The sequence below is a fragment of the Gallinula chloropus genome (assembly GCF_964237585.1).
Source record: "Gallinula chloropus genome assembly, chromosome: 9".
Taxonomy (NCBI): domain Eukaryota; kingdom Metazoa; phylum Chordata; class Aves; order Gruiformes; family Rallidae; genus Gallinula; species Gallinula chloropus.
The window spans coordinates 22,950,254-22,966,174 of record NC_140094.1 but is presented as its reverse complement, the minus strand read 5'-3'; the positions used below and the strand labels follow the sequence as shown (position 1 = coordinate 22,966,174).

General features: G+C 42.6%; 1 protein-coding gene across 1 annotated transcript in view; it reads left to right on the top strand.

Moving 5' to 3' along the window:
• Nucleotides 1-13,852, top strand: part of MTMR10 (myotubularin related protein 10) — a 34,899-nt gene extending 21,047 nt beyond the window's left edge. The window contains exons 6-16 of the mRNA XM_084268362.1: nucleotides 3,886-3,976; nucleotides 6,374-6,548; nucleotides 6,965-7,052; nucleotides 7,224-7,312; nucleotides 8,291-8,421; nucleotides 8,531-8,600; nucleotides 8,782-8,852; nucleotides 9,651-9,820; nucleotides 11,089-11,259; nucleotides 12,118-12,300; nucleotides 12,776-13,852. Coding sequence (XP_084124488.1) covers nucleotides 3,886-3,976; nucleotides 6,374-6,548; nucleotides 6,965-7,052; nucleotides 7,224-7,312; nucleotides 8,291-8,421; nucleotides 8,531-8,600; nucleotides 8,782-8,852; nucleotides 9,651-9,820; nucleotides 11,089-11,259; nucleotides 12,118-12,300; nucleotides 12,776-13,375 — 1,839 coding nt within the window. The 3' untranslated portion in view covers nucleotides 13,376-13,852. The remainder of the gene's footprint in view (nucleotides 1-3,885; nucleotides 3,977-6,373; nucleotides 6,549-6,964; nucleotides 7,053-7,223; nucleotides 7,313-8,290; nucleotides 8,422-8,530; nucleotides 8,601-8,781; nucleotides 8,853-9,650; nucleotides 9,821-11,088; nucleotides 11,260-12,117; nucleotides 12,301-12,775) is intronic.
• The last annotated feature ends 2,069 nt before the right edge of the window (nucleotides 13,853-15,921 follow it).

Genomic DNA, 15,921 nt, shown 5'->3' with positions numbered 1-15,921 from the left:
TCCTCTAGATGACTTGTAGTCAAACTGAATTAAGTATCAGGTAAACCTGTATTCAGTTCTTCTAGAAGGACAAAGAGTTCTCAATCAGACAAGTCACAGCTTAGGGCTGAAGGTCTGGTTACCTGAAAGCTTATTTCCCAAGAAGGCTTCTTGCTTAGGGAGATTAACAGCTTCTGTCCATGGGACTCATCTGGTCCTGGTTGTGTGGCTTTGTGATGGATGTGTCTATACAGAACAGCAATGGAAGTAGCAAGGGAAAAGAGCATCCTTCCAGGGAGTTCATAAGACAGGTTGCATGGCTTAGGGAAGAAGGTGAAATGCAGGGCTGTCTTTTCCAAGAGCATTAGCAATAACTTGAAGTTCTTGTTCTTGGTAAAATTCCTGTTGAAGAGGAGGACTTGCCCTGAAAGTATGGCTTATTTTTCTCAGAGGTTGAACAGAGTACATTGATAGAGGGACATGGCCTTTGTGCTATGAAATAACTACAGCCATTGTGGTTACTGTTTTTAATAGACGAACTTTTCAACAAGTAGTCTATTCTCTTGTTACTTGACTGAGCCCAAGTATCTTCAGTTTTACACAATTGTAAATTGGCAAGAATACCAAACATTTTTGAGTTTGATATGAGAACATTTCCTGTAAAACATGTTTGTCTTCCAATTTAAGAGCTTTCTACTTATGGCGATAATCTGCTGAGATCTGTGGAATGTGCTTGCCTTTTGAAACTTCAGACAATAAAACTACTATATGGATTTAGTGAGGAATAACTGAAAATGAGTGTGCCTTCAGTAGTTTCTTGGTGTATATATGAGTGGATTTTGTCTAAGAGGTAAAAATTAAGACTGTGGCAGGATAAATATATTGATTTCTTTTTAAAAAAAACCAAAACCAAACAGAAATAGAGGTCTTGAACCTGTATTGTAATCCACAGGTGGACTGTTACACCATGCAATACCTCCTATTGAGAGCAACGTCTATACAGTGGAACACCTGGCAGCATTTTTCAGCTGCTCAGATCAAAAGCACAGCTGGTGTCTCATTTTTTTTGTGAATCAAATGTGAACACTTACTGCCTTTCCCCTGCCCCGATATACCCCTCTTAACACATTCTTTTTTTCCTCAGATGTGGCAAGTAAATGACAGAGATTTCAGCTGCTGCTTTTAAAAACAGGCTTTACTGTATTTCTGTTGTATTATTTGGCAGTACAATGGAATTTTTTAATGCCTTGCAGTTCATCCTCAAGCCCTGAGAGTAGATCAGCATAAGTAAAATGCTTTTGTCTCTCATTCTTATAAAAGAAGATGAAGAGCAGCTCTGTAATATCACTTTCTGTAGTGAAAAATTCCATGGGAAAAATGGAAGTCAAAATGTGAATGTGCACAGATTCCCATTTTGTTTCATTGTGAACAACAGGCAAAATCATCTGTTAGAGGAGGCCAAGTACTATGAAATAGCTGGCTCCTTCAGCTTTGATTTGCACACTGAAATCACAAGATTTAATGCACAATGTGCATTAATCTCCCTTCCTGTTACTTTATGAGAGTTTTAAAGAGTGTTACTGAATCTTGGAAATGAGCTTTTAAATGGTCATTTGAAGAGGTTTACTTCCCAGTGACACTCCTACTGCCTTGGTTTTTGAGGCTTCTGCCCTGCCTCTGGAATTCTCTTGTGCAGTTTCATTGTAGAACTGAAAGTGTGGAGAGAAACATTAAAGCAACTGTTCTTCTAAGGCTCAATAGGCTTTTTTTTTTGTTGGGGAGTGTTTGTGAAAAAACACTTTCAGCTCACGGTAGCCTGCACTCCTTACTGGTGTTATAAATAGTGAGGAATGTTCCTATCATGAGCCAAAGCAAATACAAATATGGCCATATATATGTTGCATAAAAGCTAGTGAAAATACAATACCTTTCTCCATGTGGAGCTTAGTCTTCATTCAGTGGCACAATGCTGCCAGTAGTAGCATTCCTTCATAAAAATAACCTTCCTTCCTTTTCATTACATGTTTTCTTTAGAGATACTTAGTAAAATGGAGAAGCACATACTGAGGGCAGAAGGCAAAGCTAGGCTCCAAGTCCTGAAATTTGGAGAATAACAGTGCCAATCTCTACCTGAAGGGTTTTTTCTTCCTGGATTTGATTCCAGTAGTTTTTTTTTGGGGGGGGGGGGGTGTCAAATCTTTTGTATGTCTTAGTGAATATCCACATTTAAGAGGCAAAGGCTAGCAAAGCCTGACTATATTTGAAGTCTAGTATGTACTCCTTAAACTGCCTGCTACACTTTTAATTGTAATAATCTTTGGGGTCTACCAAAATGAACAATTCTATGGGTAACAAACCAGTTGCCTGTGTGATGCTGGTCCTGAGGCTCTTATAAAGAAGAGGAAGACTTAGGCAAGACTCTTCCTTTTGCCCCAAGTTAATCTCTGCTGTTCTGAGGATGCCTCTGCTGAATTTGCTTTCCCAGGGCGGGGCCTGTGACTTGGCCTGGTTAAACCTAGCGAATGCATCAGACTGTCAGAGACGGTGTTGGAACTTACTGTAAACCTGCAGGCATCTAGAAGTTGCGGGCTGGTTTCTTCAGTGAATGAAATCCAGTTGTCTGGGACAGGACCTGTAAGGGCTTGGACAAAATTTAATGCAGCTGACATCTTGCTACCCTCAGAAAGTTTGGCTGATCTTTCAGTTCTGAAGATCACCTGGGGACTTGGAAGACAGTGATTACCTTAAGTAACTATAGATCCCCCACACTTGGCATGACAACCTACCCTAAAACTCATTTTTTTTCTTGAAATTGGAGGTTGATTGAAGATCTTTGGCCTGCCATTCAGCTGACAAACAAACTGCAAGTGACTAACACCAATAAAACATCTCACACGGTGAACTGCTTATTTCCAAGTGACTCCAGGGAAAAAGCTGTTCTGTATTGCCAAACAATTTGCTTTTTATTTATATTCATCAGTGCCCTTTATAATTCTAGAATGCAACTTCATGAGATGCAGGATTGACATAGGTCCTAGAGATCACCAAAGAGTTGTCCCTTCCAAGAGCAGAAATATTTGAAGGTTGAATTTTGGGTAAGCCTGGTGCCTCTAGGGAAAGAATTAGTGGAAAAGATAATAAAAATGTAATTACAGACAAACTTCTGGTCAAATATGATACTTCAGGGAAAAACCAATAGGGCTTTTGTTAAGCTTCACACTTCAAAAACATCATGACCCGCTGACAATTTTGTAGAAGTATCTGTCAGATGCTGTTGAATACTGGTACCAGATTTTGGTTCAGGAAGTGCCTGAATTGCGAGCTGTCCAAAAATAACCTGGTAATGATTTGTTATATACCTTCCCTGGCTTTTTTACCCTCTTCTCTAAGCATCAAATGCTGGCTACTGTCAGAAGCAGAGTGCTAGGTTGGACCTTTTGAGCTGACTCAGTATGGCCATTCTTATGCTACATTGATAAGTACTCAATTAAAAAGGAAAAGAAATCAAAAGACCAGTTACACATGAGATTTGGCTGCAGTGTGCTCACTGCCTGTGTGTGGTGCTCTCTGCTTTCTCTGTGCTGCTCCTTACGACTGCACATGGGTGGGCAGGCACTGCACAGTAGCTCCAAGGTCTTGGTTGGCTGTCGAGACAGAGAATCATGTTTAGGGGTGCCTCTTGCAGTCTGACCTTTCTTGCAAAAACCCTCATCAGTTAATACTCTTGGTGTAGGTGAGTTCACAACCCTCTGTGCTTATAGTCATTGTCTCTCAGCAAATAGAATATGTTTAACTACGTAACTCGCTCTTCTCAAATAAAATAACTGATCTTAACTTCTGCTCTGCATATGTCACTGCAATAATTTTAATGTCTATAAACAACAGCAATAAACATTTTTTTCCTAGGTGTGCCTTGCAATAGCTCATTATTCTCAGCCAACGGATCTTCAGCTTCTCTTTGCATTTGAGTATGTTGGGGAAACCTATCATAATCCAGGTAAGTATTAAAGTATTTTGATGTCCACACACACCCCACACCCCCCCATTTCATGATGTGTAATTTTAGTAAGACATCTGTCTAGAAGCAGTGGCAAAAAGCATTTGAGGCTTTCTCCAGGGGTAACAAAATTGACTTGTCCTGCACCCACCCTCTTACTTTGGGGAATAAGTCATTCATTGTGCTAGACATTAACTACCAATATTAAAAGAAATGTCTTTCCTGTCTGAAACAAAAGAAAACTGCCTGTGTCAGCACTTCAGCATGAATACTCCTATTTCTCAATTCACACTTCGATCCTCCTATTGTATGTCTATATTGGTACTCTAGGTACCTAGCTAATCTCCCATCAGGCAGGCTTATTCACCTGCCCTTCTTTTGGGAATAAGTTTCTCTTCTGGTGGTATTGCAGGAGGATTTGTGCAACTTGGGACTCCATACCTTTCCTAGAGGCTTACTAGGCAGTTCTTACCACTCAAAACCTCCACCACCCCTGCTGAGTTGGAGCACACCCTCTCTGCTCAAGGCCAATCTCCAACTGAACCTTGTCAGTTAGGTAAGCCTGAAAAAGATGCCTTTGGGACTTGATTTCTAGTGTAATGCTGTGTGGTCACTGTTTAGTGTTCCCCAGCCAATACACAGTCGAAAACTATCAGTTCTAGTGTAACAAGCCTCCAAGTACCCACAGACAGTGCCACTGATGCAGTTCTGTGGTCCTCAGCAACTGGCCCTAGAAACCACTGATCTGCCTGTTAGAAAAGTTGAATGTTGTGGAATTATGAGATCAGGCCTTCAAATTGTCACAAAAATGCAAGTTTTTCATGCAGGTGCCTGCCCTGTGCGTGCACAAGTGTGCGATGTGTTATCTTGCACGTGTAATTACACACAGTTCTTACCTGATAAAGCTTGGGTGTTATTAGCGTCCGTGTACTTTAGCATTGTGAAGTACTAGGGAGGAAGCCTATTCGCAGGTAAAACAATGGTAGATTTTAAAGGGGAGTGTGAACAAATTGTTAGTCTGTCACAAAGTTGACTTGAGTCTGTCCTAAAATACCTAGTGGAAGAATTACATAAGGTGGGTAAAAATCGTTGTTCCTCTGGAGCAGCAGAACAGAATGGCAGATGAGAGTTGTTCTGTTGTGCTGCACTTGCTGGAGAAGAGTTTGAAATACTTCTGAGTTGGGTTTGGGGTTTTGTTGTTGTTGTGAACCCTGGTGTTTGTAGCATAGATCTCTAGCTTTGCTCTTGCAGTTCCAGCACAGTGTTTTATGACTCTCTATCCCTGCTAGTCCCAGTAAAGTGAAAGTTAAAATATTGTCTTTGTGTTTCTTGAGCAACAGAAAGAGCTTGCGTTGCTCTGGTGTCTGTACACATCGTTCTCCCCGGCCATATTTGACAGTTACATATCCTGCCACTGAACAGTAACATTATAATGGTTTGAGACATTATCATATGTCTCTGTATACTATATTTGAACAGCTACTTCATTCTGACTTTAGTCCAGTTCTCTTCTGAAAAGTGTAAGTAGTCTGAGCACTAGTGCAGGAAGGTAGTTACGATGCAGAATGTAAGAATGACACAACCATTGAGACGGGAGTACAGACATAATGCTGTGCTCTGCTTGGACTGGGCAGGCACTTCACCTGCACAGCTGCTTGCTAAAGCTGGGAGCTTTGCTGGGGAGGTACTAGGGTTTTTCAGTCTCCATTTATTTTACTTTCATCTAAACATGTACTTCCAAGTACCAAGAAACAAAATGTAGTCTCTCTAGACAAGCTGACTGCCTCCTTGGCACCTAAAGGATGAATATTGAAGGAGAGCCTTCTGTGTTAGTAACAGACCATAGAATCTTGGTCCCTAACCACAGAATGGTAGGCCATCTTTTTATGTGGAGATATATAGATAGATACATATATATGTAAAAGGATATATAGCTGTTTTAACTTGTCCCTCCATTTATTTTATTTGCTGTTAATAGAGGAGTCAGTTAAAGCGGTTGAAGTAATGCAACTGTTATTTTGCTTTTGTCGTAAGGTAATTAAAGGGTAGCCTCTAATGGGTTCATGTTTTAAAATGTCACTAACTGTGGCTTGCTGAAGAGAGAAACCCCATGACTGAAGATGGTACTTGTTCCTGAGTGTTATTATGTCTTGCTTTCTGTGAAGCCCACAACATACCAGTCTGGTGTAGCTTCTATGTTGAAATTGCAGGAACAAAACCCATTTACTCCTTCGTGTCGCACCAGGCTGTCATTAAATCACTGATCTGTTGTCATACAAAAATGGGAAACATTTGTCCTGATGCTAGTGGCTCATTCCTGTAATTAGTAAGGTGAAGAGTTTGATTTTTATTCCTTTTTTTAAAAAAAATGTGCATTGATGAATTTTCTTTTCCTAGCAAAGAAGGTGAATGGAATAGACCCAGGAGGTGGTGGTGGCAGCATCAGCAGTGCCGGAGGCCAGCAGACACCTCTGTTTGAAACTTACTCTGACTGGGATAGAGAAATCAAAAGGACAGGTGCATCAGAATGGAGAGTTTGTTCAGTCAATGAAGGTTATATGATATCTACTTGGTAAGTTTGTCTTACAATCCAACTAGAAGAAAACAAGGCAATTAAACTGTCTTTTCCTGTCTCTTCTCCAAAGCCTCCATCCAACCAAACTGTGCTCTTCACCTCTTAAATGTGCCACTCTCTGGAGAGGCCCTTAGTTGAAAGGTCCTGCAAGCGTTGCCATGAAAGAAAATGTTGTGTTTTGGCATCTGTTGTGGTTTCTGCACTGCCCTCTGCACCCTGCACAACTCTGTCAGCACAGCCGCGCTGTACCGCTGCGCTGTAAGGCCGCGCAGGCGGACAGGCCACTTGGCACTGCCGTGTCGGGGGCTGCTGAGGTACAGTGTAACAGAGTTGGTAGGACAGCATTGCAGCAAGGGAAAAGCTGGTAAAATACATAAGGAATGTAACCTTTTGTATCACATTTTTTCCCCAAGCCTTCCAGAATATTTTGTGGTTCCATCTTCCTTAGCAGATCAAGACCTTAAGCTGTACTCCTACTCTTTCATCGGGAGACGCATGCCAGTAAGTGTCGTCTTTATTCCGTTACTGTTCTTGTTCATTGTAGAGTATTAATCTTACAGGTATGTATGCTAATTAACAGCCCTTTGTGTGCAGGATTAAGAAGAAAAATTCTGTGGAATAACACTAACATGCATTATCTTGTTCTTCCTTTTGTGTTTTCTCTCCTGTTAGTTATGGTCCTGGAACCACCCCAACGGGAGTGCCTTGGTGAGAATGGCCAACATTAAAGATGTGTTGCAACAAAGAAGAATTGATCAAAGGTAAATGATTCGTTATGTTATTCTTTAATCAGATGTATAGGATAATACAGGTGGTGACAAAGTGTAACACACACCAGCAACTGGTGATTGAGAGGATGCTCGCTTCACAGTGTTACAGTGCAATAGCTTTTGAGGAACTCTTCTCAGAATCTAGTTCTGGAACTGTTGCTCTTTGAGGTCCACGTCAGTTTTAAATGCTGTATAAGTTTTCAAATGTTAGTGGTTATTTTTGAGGCATCTAGTTGTTCAGGTGACAGAATTTACTAACAGAAGGATCCCACTTAGTCTTTTCTGTGGATGTTACTGTGACACAGATTGTGTTGGCGCAGATATTTTTGCCTGCTTACTGAGCTTGTGGCATTGGAAAATGCTGTTCTGTAGATTTAGTGCCACAACACACACGGTGTTTCTGTGGAATATTTGTCTTTCACTGTCCCTGATGAAAGATGAAGCTGTTTAGAGCCTTGCATAAGTAGTTCACTAGCTTGGTATCTTTTGTTTGTTGGTTTAATTTGTAGGGCGACTTTTTATAGTAGCACAAACCTGTACATTGTGTGTGTTCGGCTGGAGCTCTGAGGGTTTTTTGAAACCCTGTCAGATTTCCTGGCTTTATAAACTTTATCTATTCTGTTCTGTTTATGTAGCATAGATAAGTCTTAGTAAAAATTGTGGAAAAATAAAAATTGAATAGAACTCTTTAAGTCAACCCGAGCTTTTGATTTCCCAAATGTGCTGTTTTAATGATCCAGAATTTCCATTTATTTGTTTTGCAACCAGCGGATACCAAAAATATTTATGTCAACAGTTTTGTGGTAGGAGCAGTATTTCTCCTGAATCTAAAATATAAACTTTTTTTTAATAAGGGGTGTGTGTGATGTGGGTTTTTCTGTTTGTGTGCAGTGAAAGACTGTGGCATGTTTCTTGAAAAATACTCTTTCCTCTCCAATAATCAAACGTCCGATTCCTTTCCTGACTTAGGATTTGTAATGCAATAACTCGAAGCCATCCCCTGAGAAGTGATGTCTACAAATCTGACCTGGACAAGTGTCTCCCCAACATCCAGGAAATCCAGGCCGCACATAACAAACTCAAACACCTTTGTGTTAATGGTACGCTGGACTGTCCTTTCATGGGGACTATTGTCTTGAAACAGAAGGAGTTGTAATAGATCTGGCTGGTTGAAGTTGGGCTGCAGTGTAACTACTTTCCTTGTTGCAGAGCCTTTTGAAGAAACTGAAGAGAAGTGGCTGTCAGCACTGGAGAGTACTCACTGGTTAGAGTATATCAGGTTCGTACCGTGAATGGAATGATGGTTAATGAGATGTGGGACTAAGCAGGGTACCAGTTGAAGGGATCTATTTTTATGTAGGAGTAGGTAAACAGAGATATCCCAAATATTTATATTTTTTTTTCTTCTGGAGTGTGAACTTGTTATTTTAACTGTTGTGTCACTTTCTTTTCCTGTCTAGATCCTTTCTTAAGCATTCTGCTGAGCTTGTATATATGATGGAGTGTAAACATGTTTCTGTAGTGCTGCAAGGTAATGCAACCGTATAGCATGCTGTAATTCTTGGCATTGGTGTGATAATGTAGATTCTTCAGATAAAAATCAACTGCCATCTCTATGCATAAACCCCATCCCTTCTAAGCATTTCAGGAATGAAAAAGGAATTTTCTGACACATCTGAAGCTTAGTACAGAGCATAGCTTGACTTCATGTTGAGTCTTTGGGGGGTTTATACTGATAATGATATGAGAGAATCAAAACTGTAGGCTGACTTTTTCCACTGTGTTAGCTGGACTAATGCTTGTGTAAGCAGTATCAGTTTTATTCAGAGGTTCTGTGTACAGAAGTGTTTCACAGACAGTGGCTGCTGTCAGACAGGTATTTCAGAAAGAAAAAAGAGACATGAAAAACTTGCTGATCTTGAGATTGGAAATTTTGTAATTCCTGTAATTTTTACCAGATCAGCTCAGCTGGTATGTCCCACTCTCCCCAAAAGCTGCTGCACAGTGGAAAATATGTTGAAATATCCCGCGATGTGAACTCCCTCCTCCCCTGCCCGTCTTGGTTTGAACACCAGGTGTTTGGGTGGGTGTTTCGTTCTTGGCGAATGCTGGATACTGCAGGAACTTCTATAGTGGTAGAAAAAAAAGTGGGTTTTTTCTTCTAGGTTTTTGAAACTCTGAAAACAATTACAGCTGCCAAAAGTGTGTCTTAAGAGAAATTCAAAGCAAACCACTAGGCCTAGTTGCTAATATTTTCTCTTTGAAATCTAATTCTGTGTGTGTGCATACATGCCTTATATATTTCATACGTTCTGTATGTTATTTGCAGAGGAAGAGGGACGAGACCTGAGCTGTCTTGCTGCTTCTCTCATTCAAGTCATGCTGGATCCCTATTTCCGAACAATTGTTGGATTTCAAAGCTTAATACAGAAGGAGTGGGTCATGGCAGGATACCAGTTTTTAGATAGGTGTAACCACTTGAAGAGATCTGACAAAGAGGTAAAACCAAATTGCAGCTGTATATGATCACGTATCTGGTTACCATCAGCCTGAATGTTCCTTCACACAGAAATCTGAAAGTCCCATGAAACTGATGTCAGGAAACATGAGTCTCTGTCCAGGATTATCCTCTGTAAAGGGACTGAAACTATGGGTGCCGTGGGATGTTGCTGGGTTGTGATGTGCCTCAGCGTTGCGCAGGAGAAGGTCCCAGTGGCAGTAATGCTAGCACAGACAACATTGTAAACTGAAATAAAAGGAGTGAGGGGTGGCTTGGGAAGGGGGTTGCTGGTTTTACCAAAGGTATCTGTTTCCATCACTGGTTTTTTGAATGCAAAGCCATACCAGCATGCAGTACTTTTCCAAGTGCTGAGCTGATAGAGAAGCACTGAAGCTTTATGAACGGGTAGTCGGCTGCCAGACGTAACAGAGGGCAGCACAGGGCTCGATTGACAGCATTTCCAGCTAATCTTACTTGGCCTCCTCACTGCAAGGGAGACACTTGTAATTGCAGGGGGGAAACCAGAGGGCCCACTGTTAGCAGCCTTTTTCAGGGACAATGTCCAAGAGAAATAGCTTGTATCCCCCAGAGCAGGGCCAAGAGAGAAATGCAGGACACTGAGGACTAAGCAGGTAAAATGCGTGAAGGGATAAGGAGGCTGACGTACCTGGGGAGTAATGAGAAAGCAGGTGTTTTGGCCCTAAGAAAGGATATACAGACAAGTGAAACTGGGAGGAGGAAAATACTTCTAAAGCTGTATTGAAATGACAGTTTATACTTTTGCTGTTCATGAGCCACCGTGGAAAGAGCTAGAAAGAGTGGAGAGATGTGAACTGGTGAATCGTAAGCTCTTCAGTCATTTCAAACGAGAAGGAAAGACAAATGTGGTGAAAGTAAGGCCAGGTAGTAAGGAAAGCTCATAGAAGCCCTGATTTGGAAATCACAAGACAGCAGAAAGCATTTCTGCAGGTACGAAGAGAACCCAGGAAAGAACTGACGGGCTTCTTATGAAGAAGGGAAAGCTGCAGAAAGGTACCACTAAGAAAGTCAGCTGACATCGTTGCTTGTGAAAGTGGCTAAACAGGAATACAGGGTGTTGCAGTTGCATAAAATCATGAAAAAATGTAAGAGTCAAACTAGTCTGTCCTCTTGAGGAATGCACCAGAGGTATAGCTGAACACCCAGATGGAGCACTAACTGCAGAGAAACCAGTACAACTCCGGAAAAGCTCATGTTAAATCTAGTAATTGTCTGTTTCTTTCCCCAGTCTCCTGTGTTCCTGATGTTTCTTGACTGTGTGTGGCAGCTGCTAGAGCAATACCCAGCTGCCTTTGAGTTTTCTGAAATGTACCTGACCATACTGTACGACAGCGCACGTATCTCCTTGTTTGGCACTTTCCTTTTCAATTGTCCTCATCAGCGAGTGAAGGAAAGCACTGTGAGTATGGAGAGCTGCACCTCCTTTCCCATGAGACCTCCTCCTGCCTTTCTGGGCATAACACCATCTCCACTTCTTTGTGTTTCTGGAAATGTCACACTTTGTTCAGCACAAAATACGCAGCTCCCCAGATGCACAGAAAGTCTCTTCAGATGATCTTTGCATAGACAGTAGCTAACCAGTCAAGAAGACAGTCTCTTAAATGTCTTTATTTTTTCTAGAAGAGCTGTGTTCCTGTACAATATTAGTGTTTGTATTCCTCTAGGAAACAGACTTTTATCTGGAACTGATAAAGTAGGATGACAGGCAATAAATAAAATTTCACACTTTAGGCATAAACTTTGAAATCTCCTGCAGTAAGTGTTAACGTAGTTGGAAAAGACAGAAAAGACTGCATGAAGTTCAAACAGCAATGTGCAGTGAAGGTATTTAGAAAACTAAGCAGCTCTGGTTTTCAAAGCCAAATTTATGGGAACTGTGTATAGAAAACGTTTGATGGCAGATAGAAGTAAAACTTTTATCAAGTATTTTCCCTTTACAGTTGTAGGTAGCTACCTTACAAAGAAGTAGAGCATTGAGGGACTCTTAGTGTGCTCTCAGAAGAGGTCAGTTTCGGGGAGTTAAGAGTGATCAAACAGTTCAGCAGCACTGCAGAGTCATTTTTGCTATGTGAGCGTTCGTCCCGCCTCTGCGCTGCACCAGTAGGACCTGGGACACAGCGCTTTTCTCCCGACCAGTTTGCTGCTCCCCTGCTTGACCTGCAGCCACCTCTAGATCGTGTCCCTGCTGCGCTCTGCCCTGGTTTATCACTGAGATGTGTGTGAGGATGTTTATTTTCTGAATGTTAACTTCTTGCAGGAGTTTGCCATAAGCAAAAATATTCAGCTGGGTGATGAGAAAGGCCTGAGATTTCCTTGTGTTTGGGACTGGTCTCTTCAGTTTTCCAGCAGGGATCGCCTGCTCTTTCACAACCCTTTGTATATTGGGAAGAGTGCGCCGTGTGTACAGAACGGAGCGGTGAAAACCTTCAAACGCGCAAAGGTAACCACAGTGTGTCTGTCTCTGTCTGTCAGGGGCTGTTCGGTGCTTTAACACGTGCAGGTCTGTTGTGGCTCCCACCCTGTGCTCAGCAGCAGCAGTGTCGGTCCTCTTAGCTTCCTAGCCTAAAGGAAGGACATAGATTGTTGAGCCTTGTGTTCCAGGAGATTTTCTGATATGGCTGAGCTCACCTATGGAGAAGTAATGCCATGGCACTGTTTTCCTCCAGGCTTGTCAGTTTTTCAGTGAATACAGGTTGATTCAGTCATTCATTGTTGTTGAAAGTCTGGAAGATTTCTTTTTAAAGGCCTTAGGAGGCCACCCTGTTTGCCCTGTGAGCCCTGAATTAGTGATTCATGAGCTCAGAACTGTTTAAAGGCCACGTGGTTGCTCTGGATGGCATATCATAGCAGCTTGGGGAAATCTGCTAGTAAAATCAGCATAAACCTGGAAAATTACCAGTATTTATTTTCTGCAGAAAAACTACAGCTCCACGTTGCGAGGGGCCCCCCCAGCATTAAAAAATGGAATCATCAGCGAGCAAGAGTTCCTTCCAAGAAGAAACTCTCTGATACTGAAACTGAAACCAGACCTCTTGCAGCAAACAGAGAGTCAGAGCAACAGTATGGAACAGTACTTCAGAGACTGGTTTGCAAAGCCTCTTGATTTGCACGGTGTAATTTTACCCCGTATCTCTGGAACACAAATAAAACTCTGGAAACTGTGCTACTTCCGCTGGGTTCCCGAGGCCCAGATCAATCACGGCGGCTTCATCACCGCCTTCCACAGAGTTTCCTTGCTGGCAGATGAAGTAGACATGTTGAACCGGAACCTTCGGCAGTACAACAGCAACTCATCTTTGCAAGGCAGCGGCTCAGAACTGGATCAAAGCAGGATGTACTTCAGAGCAAACAGTGTGAATGACACCTCTGCAGCCCCAGACTTCCTCTCCTCCTCCTTCCCGTTTTCTCCTGTGGGGAACCTCTGCAGACGGAGCATTCTGGGAACACCTTTAAGCAAATTTTTAAGTGGTGCCAAAATCTGGCTGTCCACTGAGACCCTTGCAAATGAAGACTAAGATAGAGTGATGATGTAGAGGTCTGGGGAGAATGCAGCCTATCAGCTAACACTGCTACGTGCAGGATTGAGAGCTGTAGTAGTTTTTACATAGAAACATTACATAAGTTTTGCACAAATCCTTAAAGCAAAGCGAGTCATGCTTCAAATCGCACAATTTTGTCTTCAGTAGTTCTCATCTGCTAGGGCTTCTGGCCCCTAATTCCTCCTGTGTTTTTGTGGTTTGGCTCAGTATAAGTGATGGAGCATTTCATTAGCTAATTGAAAGGCTTTGTGTGGCCATTAACGAGGGTTCCGCTTGATACAGCTTTTTGCCCAGATAGCAACTGAAGTGTCCAGAAAGCTTGGAAATCCCAGTACTTGGGTGCAGTGGACACAGACTGACAGCTGAAATCTGGGAAGAAACTATTTGATCAGATTGCCTCCTCAGGAAGAGTACTTCCATGCATCCATCCATCCAGATGTTCTGTGACTTGATCACCCTATCTATGTGTTAGCGCAGCGTGTGTGGGGGTGGTGGTGTGGGCAGATCCCTTTGCTTTCTCTCCTCCAAAGGTGTTCACTAACAGAGTTGTGCTTTTTGTCATAAGCCTGACTTCAGACTATAGGAATCAACTGCAGAACAATGCACTGTTAACCTTAAACATTTACTGTAGATGAATTACTGTAGTAGCTTTAGAAGTGCCTTTAATTGGGAGGAACCAGTAGCATGGTTACTCCAATGCAGCTGACCCCCCAGCGTCTTACGGTAAGTTCTGTTCCATCCCCTGCCACCTCCTCTCCACTGCTGGAAGTAAGAGGCGCCCAGCTCGAGAGGCAGCAGGACTTTCCTCTTTGAGTTAAACTTGTGTGTAAGTGGGGCTCACGAGAGCCTCAGCTTCACGGCTGAGCACCTCAGGCGTTCAGCATTACGCAGCCTGCTTGGATCCTGATGGCTCAGGTGTTTGTTTTAGGGCACGTGCAGCTGAACGGCCTTACAGGTTGCAGACTTTGTGCGAGGAAAGGCCACCCCTGTTCTTCCCAGGCTAAAAATTACCTAACGGGCAACAGGGCACCGTGTTCAGCTCGGTGGGGTAAGCGGGCAGTTCTGTTGTGAGGGTGAGCTAATGTGAGGGGGGCAGGCTTCCTTCCTGAACTAACCCAACCCCGGCAGCCCACTTTTATGCAAAGAAGGTGTGTCTGTGTGTGTGTGCGCAGGTGTGTGTGCGTACAGACACACACACACACACACACGTGCCAGGACAGGGTGTCCGATTGGTTCCAGCCAACTGTTTGTGAGGAAAAAAAACGTGTATTCACCTCAGTTGCCTAATGATGCTGCAAGACGGTCTGAGCATGTTAAATGGTCCACAAACCAGTTGTGTTTATTGACAAGCTTGCTGGAGCAGTCACTGACTCGTTCATTATTCACATTTGTATTGGTTTGCTTTGAGATACAGCTTTCCTTGGCCTGATACTTGACATAAAGACCTCAACCTGTGTGCTTAGTGTCTTTTGGTACCAATTCTTTTTTTTTTTTTTTAAATTACAGTTAAAACTCTCCTGTCTTTTTTTCTTTTTAATTCCTTAAAATTAACTTTTTTTGTTTAAAGGTACCAAAAATATGTAAATAAATCACTCCACGCAGGCAGCTGGTGGAATAAAAAAATAAATTAATGCTTAGGCTAGTACCCTTTGTGGGGGGAAATGGGTACTGTATTTAAACGGAATTGTCTTTTATAAGGAGATTTCAGACATTTCTACATTTCAGTTCTAAGATGTATACAGATGCTGCAGACAGTCTTTGTATTTTATATATATAGCACGGGAGGGGGTTACAAATAATATGCCTTTATAATAAACAAAACCTGTCTAACCATCTGTTTGCCAGAGTTTGAAAGAGATGTTACCCAGTTCTAAAAGGGGAGCGAGGGAAGCAGAGGCTTGAGGTGGTGATGAGCACCCTTCCCAAAAGGCAGAGCAGGTTCTGCTTCCTCACATTCACATAGCCTTGCGTCCTGCGTGGCTCCTGCGTGGCTGTGTGTGCCTGCGCCTCTCTGGTGGCCCTGGGTTTCCATTACTTTTGAAAGACCGGTGCTACGTGTGAATTTGGAAGTATTTCTCTACTCTGCACAGTTGCCTTATCAGTAGTGAGTAGGGACTGCTCTGTCAACATCTTGTTTTTGGGGTGTGAGTACTCATATTTGAACTCCTGTGTACAGAATGCTGACATACCTGTGTGTATATGTGTGAGTGTATATATGTACACATTTCCAAACTTTACTTCCTGTTCCCCATTTAAAACGAGATGCTGTTAATGCCACTTTGGTCTTGCAAGAGTAGAAAAACTACCAAGCAGCTTGTCTTTTTTTTGTCTGTCTCCAGAAAACGTGCACTATTTTGGCTGTTACTGGCTGTTGTATCATGACTTTTGTACTACACTGTAACCCACGCGGGGAGTCGGTGGGAGCGTTCCTCCAGTGTCGTTACCGACTGCGAGGCAGAGCGTGAGCAGACTTGGCGCTCGTGGCGGTACCGCTTCCTTCACCGTTACCGCCATGCGCCAGG